Source organism: Elephas maximus, chromosome 22 (assembly GCF_024166365.1).
Source record: "Elephas maximus indicus isolate mEleMax1 chromosome 22, mEleMax1 primary haplotype, whole genome shotgun sequence".
Taxonomy (NCBI): domain Eukaryota; kingdom Metazoa; phylum Chordata; class Mammalia; order Proboscidea; family Elephantidae; genus Elephas; species Elephas maximus.
In genome coordinates this window covers 24,389,650-24,407,987 of record NC_064840.1, presented here as the reverse complement: position 1 = coordinate 24,407,987, position 18,338 = coordinate 24,389,650, and the positions used below count along the sequence as shown (strand labels likewise).

General features: G+C 39.3%; 1 protein-coding gene across 9 annotated transcripts in view; it reads left to right on the top strand.

Annotated features, from left to right (window-relative positions):
• Window positions 1–18,338, top strand: part of DEPDC5 (DEP domain containing 5, GATOR1 subcomplex subunit) — a 148,360-nt gene that overhangs the window by 30,930 nt on the left and 99,092 nt on the right. For all 9 annotated transcript variants that reach the window (XM_049865363.1, XM_049865362.1, XM_049865366.1 and 6 more), the window contains 6 exons: window positions 4,021–4,099; window positions 4,970–5,031; window positions 11,981–12,050; window positions 12,552–12,624; window positions 17,453–17,556; window positions 17,841–17,915. In XM_049865363.1, coding sequence (XP_049721320.1) covers window positions 4,021–4,099; window positions 4,970–5,031; window positions 11,981–12,050; window positions 12,552–12,624; window positions 17,453–17,556; window positions 17,841–17,915 — 463 coding nt within the window. The remainder of the gene's footprint in view (window positions 1–4,020; window positions 4,100–4,969; window positions 5,032–11,980; window positions 12,051–12,551; window positions 12,625–17,452; window positions 17,557–17,840; window positions 17,916–18,338) is intronic.

Genomic DNA, 18,338 nt, shown 5'->3' with positions numbered 1-18,338 from the left:
AAAAGGTCGGCAGTTTGAATCCACCAGCTGCTCCTTGGAAACAGTATGGGGCGGTTCTACTCTGTCCTGTAGGGTCGCTATGGGTCAGAATGCACTTGATGGCAATGGGTTTGGTTTTTTGGTTTTTAGATGGATAGATAAATGATGCAGCAATGTAATGTTAAGTATAGAATCTAGGTGTTTGCTATATAATTTTTTCAACTTGAAAATTTTCATAATAAAATAATGTAAAAACTCAAAATTCTAAATTATGAATAGCAACATTAACTGTGGTGCAGATCTGGATAGATACATGTATATTTAAATATTAAAATATAGAAAAGGTTTTAACTGGCATGTATTAGAATTTTTGATAGTGTCTGAAAGATAATCAAAAAAATGAAAGATTCATTTAGAAAAAATAGGAAAGCAAGTAACTTAGTTAAGAAATAGGCAAAGGACTTGAATATAAATTTCTCCAAAGATGTATAGATGATCAGTAAACATAGGAAAAGATATTCAGTATCCTTAGTCATTAGGGAAATGCAGTCAAAACCGCAATGAGATACCACTTCACACCCACTAAAAACCAGCTAAACCAGTTGCTGTCTGGTTGATTCCAACTCATGGTTACTCCTGTGTTTCAGAGTAGAACTGCGTTCCATAGGGTTTTTTAATGGCTCTGATCTTTTGCAAATAGATTGCCAGGACTTTCTTCTGAGTTGCCTCTCGGTAGACTTGAACTGTCAACCTGTCAACCCTTTGGTTAGGTTAGTAGCCAAGCACTTAACTGTTTGCACCACCAAATGTACCTTCAAATCTGCTAAACCTGTTGCTGTCGAGTCGATTCTGACTCATAGCGACCCTATAGGGCAGAGTAGAACTGCCCCATAGAGTTTCCGAGGAGTGCCTGGTGGATTTGAACTGCTGACCTTTTGGTTAGCAGCCGTAGCTCGTAACCACTGTGCGACCAGGGTTTCCACTCATACCCAGTAGAATGCCTATAATTTAAAAAACCAAAAAGTGGTAAATAACTAGTGTTAGTGAGGCTGTGGAGAAATTAGAACCCTCATCATTGCTGATGGAATTGTAAAATAGTGCAGCCACTGTGGAAAACAGTTTGGCAGTTCCTCAAAAAGTTAAACATAGGATTATCGTATGACTCAGCAATTCCACTCCTACGTGCATACCCAAGAGAACTGAAATCGTATGTCCACACAAATACTTGCACACGAATGTTCATCAGGGCATTATTCATAATAGTCAAAAGGTGGGAACAATCCAAATGTCTACCAGCTGATGAATGGATAAACAAAAGATGGGTATATTCATACAATGGAATATTATTCAGCCAGAGAGAATGAAGTGCTGATTCATGCTTGTGTATACAACCTACTAAGGAAACGCTGGTGGCATGGTGGTTAAGAGCTACAGCTGCCAGCCAAAAGGTTGGCAGTTCACATCCACCAGGCACCCCTTGGAAACTCTATGGGGCAGTTCTGCTCTGCCCTATAGGGTTGCTATGAGTCGAAATTGACTTGATGGCAATGGGTTTGGTAACCTACTAAAGGAGCCCTGGTAGCACAGTGGTTAAGAGCTATAGCTGCTAACCAAAAGGTAGATGGTTCAAATCTACCAGCTTCCCCTTGGGAACCCTGTGGGACAGCTCTACTCTGTCATATAGGGTTGCTGTGGATCAGAAGTGACTCAATGGCAATGGGTTAGGTTTGTTTTTGGTTTTTAACCTACTAAAAACTACTGAATTGTACTCTTTAAAATGATTGAAATGGTGAGTTTTATATTATGTGAAATTTTATCTTAAAAATCTATCCAAAAAAACAAAACACACACTAAAAAAAGAAGGCACCATTAGGGTAAATTGAATATCACAGTAACTGACATTTTTAAAGGTTCAAAGTGAAGGGCACATAAAAAATTGTATAATTAACTAAAAAGATCACTTTATTTACTTCTACACACACACACACGGACACTCTGTCTGTCTTTATAAATGAAAATATGGAGTGTGTTAACCAAGTTTTGAAAGTATCTTTTAAATCTGCTTAATACAGCATAATTTTCGTGCAATAAAGTACATCCGTTTTACATGTACAGTTTGATGAGTTTTGACAAATGTATATAGCATCAGTGAGAAGCCCCTGCCCCCACACACAGGCAACTACTGATCTGCTTCTGTCTCTGAAATAATTTTGTCTAAAAGAAGTATCTTTTAAAAAATAAAAAAATTGCATGTTTATTATAAAAAATTAGATATATGTATTTCTGTATGTTTCTCTGAAATATTCTAAAATTAAAAGAGAAAAGAATTTATAGGTAAAAAAGGAAGCAAAATCACTCATAGTGCTTATATCCAGAGATAATCCCAGTGGACATTTTGAAAGGTATATTTCCTTCCAGGCTTTGTGTTAATGTGCCTCAGGGAGGGAGTGAATTTGTTGAGGGCCTGTTACAACCCAGCCCCTCAGCCCCAACTATGGAATGCCCAAGGTTATGAATGGTCAGTATACTCCTGTCTTTAAGGAGTGGAGTCTCTAATGAACTGAGGGAGCTTTCCCACCAAACCTCTTTAGAGCCTTGTGGGGGGGGGAGGTGTAAAGAAGACTGGCTAAAGGGCTCCAGGGTAAAGCACACAGCCCAGAAAACAAATTAGGCTTTTCCTCCAGGCAACCTGGGTACAGAGGAGGTATGCTATGAGTTATAATTTTTTAGGGTGGCAACTTGTCATCTGGCACATGTTAGCTCAAGTTCTACCTCTGGAGTGAGCCTTCCTGGACTTATCCAGATAAGAGTCCGTGTCCTCTGTGTTTCTTGTGTGAACCTTCATGAAAAGTTCTTATATATTGCAATATATTATATGTTTTATCCTCCACTATAAGCACGTAGAGGGAAAAAATCCCATGTCACAATTAGGGGAATTCTTGCATCAACATTTTTTTTGTGTGTGTGTGTGCTTTAGGTGAAAGTTTACAGCTCAAGTTAATTTCTCATACAAAAATTTATACACATATTGCTCTGCGACCCCAGTTGCAATCCCTATAATGTGACAGCACACTCCCCCTTTCCACCCCGGGTCTCCATGTCCATTCAACTAGCTCCTGTCCCTTTCTGCCTTCTCATCCCACCTCTGGACAGGAGCTGCCCATTTAGTCTCGTGTGTCTATTTGAACTAGGAAGCACACTCCTCACGAGTACTATTTTGTGTTTTATAGTTCAGTCTAATCTTTGAAGAGTTGGCTTCAGGAGTGGCTTTAGTCTGGGGGCCATGTCTTCTGAGGTTCTGTCAATCTCAGTCAGACCATTAAGTCTGGTCTTTTTATGTGAATTTGAGTTCTGCACCACACTTTTCTCCTGCTCCATCGGGGACTCTGTTGTGTTCCCTGTCAGGGCGGTCATTGGTGGTAGCCAGGCACCATGCAATTCTTCTGGTCTCAGGCTGATGGAGTCTCTGGTTTATGTGGCCCTTTTGTCTCTTGGGCTCATATTTTCCTTGCGTCTTTGGTGTTCTTCATTCTCCTTTGCTTCAGGTGGGTTGGAACCAATTGACGCATCTTAGATGACTGCCTGCAAGCTTTTAAGACCCCAGACACCACTCACCAAAGTGGGATGCAGAACATTTTCTTAATAAACTTTGTTATGCCAATTGACCTAGATGTCCCCCAAAACCATGATCCCCAGACCCCCACCCCTGCTACTGTGTCCCTCGCAGTGTTTGGTTTTGTTTAGGAAACTTCTTAGCCTTTGGTTTAGTCCAGTTGTGCTGACTTCCCCTGTATTGTGTGTTGTCCTTCCCTTCACCTAAGATAATTCTTGTCTACTATTTAGTTAGTTGATTTCCCTCTCCCTCCCTCCTCACCCTCGTAACCATCGAAGAATGTTTTCTTCTGTTTCTAAACCTTTCCTTGAGTTCTTATAATAGTGGTCTCATACAATATTTGTCCTTTTGTGACTGACTGATTTTACTCAGCATAATGCCTTACACATCAACACTTTTTAATGCAATTATATTTTTATTTGTTTCAGGTGGTGTTTCGTTCTACATCGGCTATGGTTTACATATTTATTCAGATGAGCTGTGAAATGTGGGATTTTGATATTTATGGTACTGTTCCTAAGTGTTGGTAACTGCCTCTGGGGAGAATTTTCTGGTTATCCCCAAGTTGGTATCACTTTACAGTAAGCTCTTGACATTCTCTAAAGATGTATCCTGAGACCTTTACACATTCTCAGATGTTCCAGAAAATATCTAATTGAATTCCATGAAATGCTGTCTAGTATTAATGAAAAATCTTATTTCTCAGATCCTTAATTATCGTACAAGTACAGGATGAAAAGTCATATAGAAAGTCACTGTATGGCTAAGAGCCAACACTTTAATATCTCATTTTTCTTCCTATCCTCTCAAAAATCACCAAGGTTGCCTCATTTTATTAGAACTAGTATGTAATGAGTAGAGAACAATAAAGCTACTAGAAGGTGCAGATACTGTCTGTAACTCTCCAGCCTCATGGTCCATGCAACTCAAATTTGCGTTTAGCAGAATTACAAATTATTTTTTGCCATGGGTCATCAGGTTGCTAAAGAACAGCAGGAACTGCAAGTGAGAAATCAGTGAATGTTTGAGGTCTACCAGATCATCTTCTAACAAACTTAACTATTATTATGAGAATAATCATTATAGCGGTTAGGTTGTCCTCTCATTCAGAAGATAGGCTGTACTTTTTAATTATCAAAGCTTTTCAATCTTGTGTTTTACCATTAAGCCATGGCCTCTTATTGAGTGAGGCAAAAATTAAATTTGGCTTGATAGAAAGTATAGGTTAAAACTATTTTTGTACATCTGGCTTTTATGGTATTAAAATATAGCAGAATCCACCTTCTCTTTGATCCCGTTCCTTTACTTTACTGAAAAAAGAAATTGTAAGAAAGAAATAATGATAGCCCTCATCCTTTGCTCATTGTTTCTTTACAGGAGATTTGTATTTTGAGAAAGCTGTGAATGGTTTCCTTGCTGATCTCTTTATCAAGTGGAAGGTACTGTTTTTTCTTATCCACTAAGTCTCATTATATAAACATTACTCAGTGCATATTTTACAAATGCAATGTTTCTATTAAGATGCTTTAAACTGAGCTAACTTAGCCAAAGCCCAATTTGATAAGACTCATTTAAATTGCCCCAATCACCTCAACATGATAAAGGGCATTTGTTGAAAAACCTACAGGTAAGATCATACTAAATGGTGAAAGACCGAAAGCTTTCTCCCTAAGAGAAGGAATAAGACAAAGATGCCCGCTTTTGCCCCTGCTATTGCACATTGCCCTGGAAGTTCTAGCCAGAGCAATTAGTCAAGAAAAAGAAAAGGGATCAAATTGGAAAAGATGGAGTAAAACTGTCTCTGTTTGCAGATGACAGCGTGCTATATATAGAAAATCCTAAAGAATTCACACAAACCATATACCAACAGTATTCTTTAATGAGTTGGAAAAACTAATCATTAACTTTATATCGAAAGGAAAGAGGCCTGGATAATTAAAGCCTTATAGAAGAAGAAGAGCAAAGTAGGTGGACTTGCACTACCTGAACTCAGAACCTATACAGCTACGGTAGTCAAAACAGCCTGGTACTAGTACAATAACAGACACATTGACCAATGAAACAGAATCGAGAACCCAGGTGTAAATCCATCTGCTTATGGTCACCTGATCTTCGGCAAAGGCCTGGAGTCCATTAAGTTAGACTTCATCAAAGCTGAAAAAGTTTCTGTATCAAAGGACTTTATCAAGAAATGGAAAAGGCAACCCACAGAATGGGAGACGATATTTGCAAATCATGTATATGATAAGGATTTATACCCCATCCCCCCCCCCAAAAAATTGCCATAAAGTTGATCTCAACTCATGGTGACCCCGTGTGTGTCAGAGTAGAACTGTCCTCCATAGGTTTTTTTTTTTTTTTTTTTTAGTTTTTATTGTAAAAATACATGCATTAAAACATACACCAGTTCAAAAATTTCTACATATATGATCCATGACTTTGATTACATTCTTTTAACATTTAGTTGTGTAGCCATTGCTAATCTTTTTCAAATTATTCCACCACCATGAACATAAACTTCAATGTTCCCTAAACAAAACCTCCCCTTTCCCCCTCCCTCCCTCTCTTGGTGACCACTAATAATTTTTGGTTTCTGTATCTTTGCTTATTTCATATAAGTGAGATCATACAGTATTTGTCCTTTTGTGACTGACTTATTTTGCTCCGCATAACGTTTTCAAGGTTCATGTCGTGGCATGCGTGAGAACTTCATTTCTCTTTATGGCTGAGTAATATTCTATCGTGTGTATGTACCACGTTTTGTTTATCGATTCATCTGTTGTTGGACATTTCAGTTGTTTCCACCTTTTGGCTATTATAAAAAGAATTGCAGTGAACATTGGTATATAGGTTTCTGTTTGCATTCCTGCTTTCACTTCTTCTGAGTATATACCTAGGGTTGGGATTGCTGGCTCTCATGGTAGCTCTATGTCCAACTTTTTGTGGAACCTCCAAACTGCTTTCCAAAGTGGCTGTACCATTTTACAAGGTGACAAAGGTGTTCAGTACATTGGACGGGGCAAAAAGAGTCTCTTCAATAAATGGTGCTGCGAAAATCGGATTGTTACTTGCAGAAGAATGAATCAGGATCCATACCTCTTGCCACACAAAAAAACCGACTCAAAATGGATCAAGAACCTAAATGTGAAAACTAAAACCAGAAAATGTGTAGAAGAAAATACAGGAACATGGCTCAGGGGCCTAGTTTTTTTTTTTTTTTTTTTAAATTTGTGCTTTAGATTAAGGTTTATAGAGCAAATTAGTTTCTCATTAAACAATTAATACACCTGTTGTTTTGTGATGTTGGTTGCCATCCTCGTGACGTGTCAACACTCTGCCCTTCTCAACCTTGGGTTCCCCATTGCCAGCGTTTCTGTTCCCTCCTGCCTTCTTGTTCTTGCCCCTGGGTTGATAAGCCCATTTAGTCTCGTTTTGTTTTATGGGCCTGTCTAATCTTTGGCTGAAGAGTGACCCTCAGGAGTGATTTCAGTACTGAGTTAAAAGGGTGTCTAGGGGCTGTGCTCTGAGGGTTTCTCCAGTCTTTGTCAGGCCAGTAAGTCTGGTCTTTTTTTTGTGAGTTAGAATTTTGTTCTACATTTTTCTCCAGCTCTGTCTGGGACCCTCTATTATGATCCCTGTCAGAGCAGGTGGTGGTAGTAGCTGGGCACCATCTATTTGTGCTGGACTCAGTCTGGTGGAGGCTGTGTCAGGGGCCTAGTTTTTAATGATGAATCATCAGATATAACAACAAAAGTGTCAGCAGCAAAAGACAAAATTGTTAAGAAACTCCATACAAATTAAATACTTTTGTTCATCAAAGGACTTTATCAAAAGAGCGAAAGAACAACCTACAGATTGGGATAAAATTTTGGGGAACCATATAACTGAAAAGGGTCTGATATCCAAAATATATAATAAACTTCTACAACTTAACAACAAAAAGGCAAACAACTCAATCAAAAAATGGAGAAAGGGACTTGAACAGACATTTCACCAAAGAAGATACACAACTGGTCAGCAAGCAGGTGAAAGATGCTCAAAGTCATTCATCATTGGGGAAATACAAATCAAAACCATAAGGAGATACCATGTCCCCACCGTTAGAATAGCAAAGATCAAAGGAACAGAAAACAACAGGTGTTGCTGAGGATGTGGAGAAATTGGACTCTCATCCATTGCTGGTGGGAACGCAAAATGGTGCAGCTGCTGTTGAAAACAGTTTGGCAGTTCTTCAAAAAGTTAAATATAGAATTACCATGTTGTTGTTGTTTGCTATCGAGTTGATTCTGACTCTTAGTGACCCTGCATCACAGAGTAGAACTGCCCCACAGGGTTTCTTGGGTAATTGTCTTTACGGGAGTAGATCGACAGGTTGTTTCTCCCGCAGAACTGCTGGTGGGTTCAAAACACTGACCTTTCGGTTAGCAGCTTAGTGCTTAGCCGTGGTGCCACCAGGTTTCCTTAGACTTGCTGTATGACCCAGCAGTTCCTCTCTGGGTATATACCCAAGTGAATTGAAAACCTGTGTTCACAGAAAAATTTGTGCATGAATGTTCATGATGTATTATTCATAATAGCCAAAAAAGTGGAAACAACTGTCCATCAACTGAAGGATGGATAAACAAAAGATAGTATATCTATACAACGGAATATCATTCGGCTATAAAAAGTAATGAAGCTCCGATACATGCTACAACATGGTTGAACCTTGAAAACATGCTAAGTGGAAAAAAATATGAGCAAAAGGCCACATATTACATGTTTCCATTTAGATGAAATATCTCAAGTCAGCAAATCCATAACAGAAAATGGATTAGCGGATACTAGGGGCTAAGGGGAGAGAAGGTAGGTGATGACTACTTAGTGGGCATTGGAAGTTTCTTTTGAAGTGATGAAAATGTTCTAGAACTAGATGATGGGGATGGTTGCATACCATTGTAATGTACTAAATGTCTCTAATGATAATTTTTTTGATGCATTTTACCACAATAAAACACAGAAAGGACTAAAAAAAAATTTACCCTAATCAGGTAGATCTGATTTCACATGGGAACATCAATCAAAAAATATCTGAGGCTACTTTATATAGTGGAAAAGTGAATGGAGTTTCAATTAAAACAATCTTGAGTTTAAAATATGCTTCTGCTCTGATTAGCTTTTTGATCTTAGGGACGTATTCATTCTCTCTGAGCCTCAGTTTCCTTATCTGCAAAATGGAGATAATAATAGTTCCTACTTCACCAGGCATTGCATTGGGCAAATCTGCTGCAAGAGACATCTTTAAAGTGTTGAAAAGCAAAGATGTCACCTTGGAGACTAAGGTGCACCTGACCCAAGCCATGGTGCTTTCAGTCGCTTCCTATGAATGTGAAAACCAGATGATGAATAAGGAAGGCTGAAGAAGAATTGACGCCTTTGAATTGTGGTGTTGGAGAAGAATATTGAATATACCACGGGCTGCCAAAAGAGCAAACGAATCCGTCCTGGAAGAAGTATGACGAGAACGCTCCTTAGAAGCAAGGATGGCGAGATTACGTCTCACATACTTTGGTCATGTTGTCAGGAAGAATCAGTTCCTGGAGAAGGACATCATGCTTGGTAAAGCAGAGGGTCAGCGAAAAAGAAGACCCTCAGTGACGTGGATTGACACAGTGGCTGCAACAATGGGCTTAAGCATAACAACGATCGTGAAGATGGCGCAGGTCCGGGCAGTGTTTCATTCTTTTGTACATAGGATCTCTATGGGTCAGAACCGACTCAATGGCACCTAACATCAGCAACAACTTCATAGGCATTTTAAAGGAGCTGTACATAGTAGGGGCTCAAATCTAAGTCCAGTTTTCCTCCTCCTCAGCAATGTGGGAGGTGCTCTGAAGGATAAATAGAAGTACAAGACTCCTCAGAGAACTTACAGATTGCTGGGGAGATCAGGTCTATGTATTTGAAACAATAGCAAAGTATACATTTTAGGGGGTTGGAGCTTTATTGACTTTTAAATTTGGATCTGGAAGGCTAGTAGGGAAGGTTTAGATGGTTGGAAAGGAAGATAGAGAAGGTGTTTCAGATGAAGAGAATAGTATGAGCAAAAAGGTGAGGAGGGACATGAGAGTGGGGTGTGGTATGTGAATCCACAGAGGATTTGTGTGGGGAATAATCAGTAATAAGATTGAGTTAGAAGGATGGGGTTAGGTCGACTCAGGCAGATTTTGGACTTGAAGTAATAGAAAGTGGGAGCTATTAAAAATTCTTGAGTAGAGGGTTAGCATGATTAAAGGCATGGAGAATTTGAGGAAGAGTAGTTTTTTTGTTTAGTTTAGTGGCTAGGAGCAATTAGATAAAGGGACAGCCTGGAAATCTGCAGACCAGTTTGGCTTCTGTACTCATGTGGCTTGGGATGCTCAGGCCTTTGTGTTTGCCTGAGTGTGGGAGATGAGGACAAATAGCAAGGGCAAAATATACGAAGCCAGGCCTGGACTACATAATGGTCGTTTAAATATTGGGTCTATGAAAACCTCCACTTCAGGTCTGACGTAGTTTTTCTTTAGATGCCTCCCAAGCCAAGATTCTGTGAGTGTATATATGATTAAGTCTAGGGACAGGCTATGGCATAGGCCCAGTCCTTAGTTTACAGGGCTTTGCTCTTAGGATTTGTTTATTTTTTAACATCAAGAACTTGATTTAAAAGCAAGAAATTGAAAATGAATTCAAATAATTTTCTGTAACCACTCTGCATTGATTTAGTGTACTTGGTGAAGGTTGTTGATTATACATTATTGAATAGCTAGCTTAAAGGGTCAAACGTGGGAGTTTATGAATTCATTCTTAAACTCAAAATATAGCGGTGGTGGCAATAATAGCACGTAGTAGTTTTCCTAGTTAATGTTTATTGAGCATTTTGATGTATCAGTTACTGTGGTGAGTGTTGTAGCCACATTATCTCATGTAATCCTCTTATCCCCATTACACAGTATAGGGGAAGTGGGACTCAGAAAGATTAGGTAGCTTGCTCGTGGTCAGTAGCCTATGAAAGCAGAACAGGAATTCTCACTCAGTTCCATTCATTTATTCAGAGCTGTCCTGGGCTATACTGACTATATTTCTGTAATTTCAGTCCATATGACCACTTCGTCATATATTATCTCCCCCATCACATAGGAGCTGAGAGGCTCTTATATTCACACCAGTCCACCGTGAGGCATTTTCCTGTACATCACTTATATCAAAGTCAGATATGGATGCTGAGATGGGAGTTTGGAGCACTTGTAGTCCAATATATTAGTTGGTGCCTAATTATGTGCTCGGCTGCTAACTGAAAGGTTGATGGTTTGAACTCACACAGTGGCTCCATGGAAGAAAGACCTGGCAATCTGCTTCCATCAAGATTACAGCCTAGAAAACCCTATGGGGCAGTTCTACTCTGTCACAAGGGGTTGATAGGAGTTGAAATTGACTCGATGGCGCTCAACAACAAGAACAAGACTCTGATCTTTTCCTAACACCCTGCTGTTGGTACTGTAGGATGTAGTTAGGAATTCCTGTCCACTTGAGATATATCTGGAAGAATATAAGGTGCATTATATAATGTTATATAATGTGCATTATGTTTTATACCTTACATGGTGAATACTAAATTGTGTAGCCAGTAAGTATGGTTGAGTTAGAGATGGAGTTAGCTAGTGCAGCTTGTTGTCTTTAAAGTCCCAGGAGGAACTTAAACTGAGTTTGCTCGCTTACTGGTGCTAGCTAAATTTCATGTCCATCTGTAAACACCCAACTCTTAAGGACACTGATTGCCAGACTCCATGGAAACATTTTTACTCACTAGCCCCATCCCAGGCCAATGATAATTGCTTACCTTGGCTTCCACCTCTGTATCTGGAGCAGCCCCCAATTCTTATCCCATGGCAGTGGGTAGCGTGTAGGAATGTCTTTGGTTCTTATAAATAACACCGTGGGTACTGTTCTTGTTCCCTAACCTGCCGTTGTGAAGAGATTAAAAAATACCATGAAGCAGGTGCAAATATCATGAGCCTCTGACACCGGGTTCATCAGTTTCATGCCAGATCAAGAGCTGGAATCTAGGGTCCCTTACTTGTTGGTAATTTGTAGTTTTCAAGGCACTTTCCGTATGCCTGGGACTTTAAGTAACTTGCCCAGTGTCATGTAGTGGTAGGTGTCAGAGCCAGGACTCAAGCCAAGTCTTCTGACTCCCAGCGCAGTGCTCTTTCCCACTGCATTATGCAAACTATTATTACATGAAGTTATCCAGTACCATGGACTGCTGCTGAGCCTTTTAGAATGAAAAATATTCTGTGCCTGCAGCTTACTGCATAGTGAAGAAAATGAAATAAACTTGAACTCTCTTTACTTTTTTCTGTTCTCAACCAGGACAAGAACTGTAGTCATGAAGTGACAGTGGTACTATTTTCTAGAACATTCTATGATGCAAAATCTATTGGTGAGTGACTCTTTTGCTTATTTTAAGCTTTCACATACCTCTGTCTGCATCAGCCATCCCTTTTCATTTTCTGCCCACTTGCACTGCTCCATCTTTCTTACCTTTTCCGTTATGAGGGTGAAATAGAAAATATCATAGTCCATTAGTGGATTGAAGAAGTTAGTGAGTTGTGCTTCATCTTAAAAGCAACTTAATAGATATATGCATTAAAACCTGTTGTCGTTGAGTTGATTCCAACTTATAGCAACCCTACAGGACAGAGTAGAACTGCCCCATAGGGTTTCCAAGGAGCGGCTGGTGGATTCAAATTGGCAACCTTTTGGTAGCAGCTTGAGCTCTTAACCACTGTGCCACCAGGACCCCTAATAGATACACAGTTATCTTTATTTACTTATTTTATTTTGGGGGGGGGGTGTTGCAAATCTCCAGACTAGGAGGGAACCAGAGAAAATGTGAATTTCTCTTTTCAGTCTGATCTGCAGACTGTTTTCTCTGTTTTAGATGAGTTTCCCGAAGTAAGCCGAGCCTCAATTCGACAGGATCACAAAGGACGATTCTATGAAGACTTTTACAAGTATGTTTGGGTGCTTCATTATGCTTTTTTGTACAAACTTTTCTTTTTTAAAAATAACTTTTTTATTTGGAATAATTTTAGATTTACAGAGAAGTCACAAAGGTAGTACAGAGAGTCTGCTTATACTCTTCATCCAAAAACTAAAACCAAACCCATTGCTGTTGAGTCGATTCTGACTCATAGCGACCCTACAGGACAGAGTAGAACTGCCCCATAGGGTTTCCAGGGCTGTAAATCTTTACAGAAGCAGACTGCCACATCTTTCTCCCTTTCGGTTAGCAGCCGAGCACTTAATCACTACCCTCTTCCCAGAGCCCCCCATTACCTTTCACCCAGTTTCTCTTAATGTTAGCACCTTACCTAGACAAGCTGCAGTTGTGAAAACTGTGAGAATTGGTGTATGTTACTATTAATTAATCTTCAGTTTTCTCCTTTTTTTTAGATTTTACCGCTTTTTCCTTTCATGTGCTTTTATTGTTCCAGGATCCAATCAAGGATACCACATTGCATTTAGAGTTTATCATGAAAAATTTCATCCTACAGAAAAGAAGAGCAAATAATGTAATGAACCCATATACCCAGTATTGGGATTAAACAGTTATTTGCTTTGTTGTTGTTGTTTTTCTAAATTATTTTAAAGTAAATTATGAATATTTTATTCCTGTGCATATCTGAAAAACAAGGGCATTTTCATATGTAACTACAATATCATTACCACATTTTAAAAAATTTATCAGTAATTCTATAATATCATCCAGTACCAGGTCCATATTCAGAGTTCCTTAGTTGTTCCTGAATGAATTCTTATGTTTGGTCTGCCTCTTAAGTCTTTTAATCTAAAATAACTTCCCCTCTCCTCCTAGACCACTGGCTTGTTGAGGAGCTGGGTCATTTGTCCTATAAAACTGTTGTTTCTCAAATATTAGAGTGCTTATGAATCACTCCTCACCCCAACCCTGATCTTCTTAAATGCTGATTCTGTTCCGGAGGTCTGGGGTGAAGCCTGAAATTCTGCTTGTCTGACTAGCTCCTGTGTTTGCACATATTGATGGTCTTTGCACCGCTTTTGAGTAGGGAGGCTGTGGGATACCCCTTATCAATTTTTCTGATTGCGTCCTTGTGGTAGTCTTTAACTTGTTTATTTCCAGAGGTTCCAATTGGGGTGATTCCAGTTTGTCAGTGTCTAGAATTTGGCAATATCCGAAGAGAATTTTGATTGTCACAACTGGGGGGAAGGGTGCACCTGGTGGCATCTAGTGGGAAGAGGCCAGAGATACTGCTAAACATCCTACAATGCACGGGACAACCCCCACCCCCGTCCACCTAACAGTGAGTTATTTGGCCCAAAATGTCCGTAGTGCGAAGGTTAAGAAACCCTGCTCTAGAGGCATCACTGGATTCAGGTTGAACCTTTTTAGTAAGACCACCTCATCACTGATGCCATGTATTTCACATTGTGTCATGATAGGATGTATATCAGGCTGATTGTCCCCACAGAGCCACTGAATAAGGATTCACTTTGTGAGATGATGGAATCTTACCAGATGGGACCCAGTTGGGTTACTCAGTGGCATGGAGCTGTCGGACTTTGACCTTTTAAGCTCTCAGATGTGTGGAGAAATTTACCACGTGATTATCGGCACTTCAGTTGGAGGATAGAATAGACATCAAAATGGATTTTACAAGGCCTTCAGTTTTGCAACTAGAGGCTTGAATTTTTTCAATTCTTTCAGCTTGTGTAATGCCAAGAGTGTTCTTCTCTTCTGGTTTTCTAACTGCAGGTCTTTGCACGTTCATTATAATACTTTGTCTTCTCAAGTCACCCTTTTTAATCTTCTGTTTATCTCTTTTACTTCATCATTTCTTCTTTTCGCTTTAGCTACTCTGTGTTCAAGAGCAAGTTTCAGAGTCTATTCTGACATCCATTTTGGTCTTTTCTTTCTTTCCTGTCTTTTTGATGACCTTTTGCTTTCTTCAGGTATGGTGCCCTTGATATCATTCCACAGCTCATCTTGTCTTCGGTCATTAGTGTTTAGTGTGTCCAATCTATTCTTGACATGGTCTCTAAATTCAGGTGGAATATATTAAAGGTTGTATTTTGACTCTCGTGGACTTGTTCTAATTTTCTTCACCTTCAAGTTGAACTTGCATATGAGCAGTTGATGGTCTGTCCTGCCATTGGCCCCTCTCCTTGTTCTTACTGATATTGAGCTTTTCCATTGTCTCTTTCCGTAGATGTAGCCCATTTGATTCCTTCCTGTGTTTTCCATCTGGTGAGGTCCATGTGTATAGTCACCATTTATGTTCTTGAAAAAAGGTACTTGCAATGAAGGAGTCGTTGGTCTTGCAAAATTCTGTCATGTGATCTCTGGTGTCATTTCTGTCACCAAGGCCGTATTTTCCAACTGCTGTTGATTTTTCTTTGTTTCCGACTTTGATATTCCAATCCCCAGTAATTATCAATGCGTCTTGATCACATGTTTGATCAATTTCAGACTGCAGGAGTTGGTAAAAATCTTCAATTTTCTTATCTTTGGCACTAGTGGTTGGGGTGTAAATTTGAATAAGTCTTATTAACTGGTCTTCCTTGTAGGCGAATGGATATTATCCTATCACTAACAGTGTTGTACTTCAGGATAGATCCTGAAATGCTTTTTTTGGCAATGAATGCAATGCCATTCCTCTTCAGTTTGTCATTCCTGGCATAGTGTGATTGTCTGATTCAAAATGACCAATACCAGTCCACTTCAGCTCCCTAATGCCTTGAATATTAATCTTTTTGCATTCTATTTCATTTTTGATGACTTCTAATTTTCCTAGATTCATACTTGTGCATTCCATGTTCCAATTTTTAATAGATATTTGCAGCTGTTTCTTCTCATTTTGAGTCATGCCACATCAGCAAATGAAGGTCCTGAAAGCTTGACTCCATCCACATCATTAAGAGTGACTCTACTTTGAGGAGGCAGCTCTTCCCCAGTTGTATTTTGAGCACCTTCCAACTTGAGGGCTCATCTTCCAGTACTGTACCAGACAATGTTCTGCTGCTGTTTATAATGTTTTCATTGGCCAGTTTTTTCAGAAGTAATTCGCCGTGTCTTTCTTCCTAGTCTGTCTTAGTCTTGAAGCTCTGCTGAAACCTGTCCACCATGGGTGACCCTGCTGGTATTCGAAATAATGGTGGCATAGCTTCCAGTATCACAGTAATACACGAGCTACCACAGTGGGGCAAACTGACAGACGTGTGGAGCATGTTTTAGTATATCCCATAAATCCATTGCCGTCAAGTCGGTTCTGACTCACAGCAACCCTATTGGACAGAGTAGAACTGCCCCATAGGGTTTGCAAGGCTGTAATCTTTACAGAAGCAGCCTGCCACATCTTTCTCCCATGGAATGGCTAGTGGGTTTGGGAACTGCTAGTGGATTCAAACCGCTGACCATTTGGTTAGCAGCTGAGTGCTTAACCAGTGTACCACCAGGGCTCTTATATATATTTTTTACAAGCTTTTACAGAAACATTAAAAAAAAAAAAAATGACGTATAACTCAAATTCATGTTAAAAGACCAGACTTAATGGTCAGACTAAGACTAGAGAAACCGTAGCAGTCATGGGCCCCAGACGCTCTGTTAACCCAGAACTAAAACCATTCTCGAAGCCCAGTCTTCAAACAAAGATTAGACCGGACTGTAAAACATAAAAAAATTCTCGTGAAGAATGTACTTCTTAGTTCGGGTAGATACACGAGACCAAATGGTTGGCTCCTGTCTGGAGACAGGATAAGAGGCAGGAAGGGACAGGAGCTGGTTGGATGGACTTGAGAAACCCAGTGTGGAAAGGGGGAGTATGCTGTCACATTATAGGGGTTGCAGCTAGTGTCACATAACAATATGTGTATAAATTTTTGTATGAGAAATTGAGCTGTAAACGTTCTTCTAAAGCACAATTAAAAAAAAAATACTGTTGGCATAGCGGCACTTATGAAAATACCTCACGGGGGAGGGCATGATTGGCAAACAAATGTAGAAGATGCGTGTTATTTGTGTAAAAACGTGGTATTTTTTTGTATGTGTATGTATATATGTACGTACTTGTGACTATAGATCAGAAATTTATATATAAAATTTCCCCATGTTATTATAAAATCATCCCCGATATTAAAAGAAACTTTAGTTTTCTTTTTCTTATTATAAAAGCAGTACAGTTTTGTTTTAGGAAAATCTCAAAGTACAGCTACCTAAGGTGCAATTCAAAACACCCTCAATTCCACCTTCCAAGTCCAGTCATCATTACCTGAGTAAATCAAGACTTACTGTCTGTATACAGAGAGAAAAATTAATTTTCAGAGGGATGTGATCACATACTCCACATTTTTTTTACATGCTCAGTGCATATATATGTTATGTATGTATTTGGGACACTTTTTTTTAAGGCTTCTCGTACATATTGTCTAATTGTAATTCATGAAGGTAAATCTACATGCTTTTAACATATGTATATATTTTCCTGTCGCTGCTGAACACTGGGCATTAATATAATCTCAAGGCAAGTTTTTTTTTTTTAAATGTGTTTTCATGTTTTATTTTTAATTTATATGACTCTTAATGTGATGACATTTCTTTGGTAATGCTTGTTAGGTGCATTAAGCTTGATTACTTATTAGTATATACTACATGAGTGATGCTTGTTGTTATGTAACTGGCTGTTTAGGTGGTAATTTCTCTTAACTCTGGGAATCCCATCTTCTCTCCTTGGCATCCTGTAAGGGACCTGACGTCTTGTATGTAGTAGCTGCTCGATCAATATTTTCTGATAATACTCCTTTTAGAGTGGTGGTGCAGAATGAGAGAAGAGAAGAATGGACTTCACTTCTTGTGACCATTAAAAAACTCTTCATCCAGTATCCAGTGTTGGTGCGACTGGAACAGGCAGGTACTGCACTCATGTAATAGAAGATGCAGTGGGAAAGGAAGCGTAACATGGGGACTGAAAGACAAAGGGGTTCATGCTTGTTTCTGTTTCCGCTGGTGTGTGTAATTTCTGCATCTGGTCAGGGTTCTATTGCCATATGGGTCCAATTGTTAATTATATGTAGTAAGTTCAGCAGTGTCCCCAGTAGAGGGAGGGGGCCCTATGGAGCCAGACACCTTTTGCTCGTTCTTTAAGGTGTTCATCTTTCAGGAGATGTTTTTCCTTCTCTGCGTCTTTTGCTGCAGAGGACTTTCCTCAAGGAGACAATTCTACCTCAGCACAAGGAAACTACCTAGAGGCCATCAATCTGTCATTCAATGGTGAGTCACCAGGCCAAGCACAGATCGCTCGTTTATTTATCACATGGCTGTGATCTTCTTTTTACTAAAAGCCAAAGACCCAGACCTGGTTCATTCTCCCTCACCACTGGAATTAATTGAAATCACTACTTTCTGAATTGGATAGTTCTCCTGACAAAGCTTTAGCCTTTTGGTCTTTGTTGGGGAATTAACTTAACTGTTCTCATCTGCTTCTCATGGTAATCTAAGAGTAAAGAGCTGGAGGGAATCTTACTTGGGCTCTTTGTTTTACTAAGGACAGTGTTCTTATTTTTTATCCTCTCCCCAAATGCCCATGAGTAATTAAAAAAATATATTTTCCATTCTACTTCATTAAATTACAAAAGTAACTCACGTTACTAAAATTCAAGTAATAGAGAGGTATATCAAGTAAAAAATGAAAAC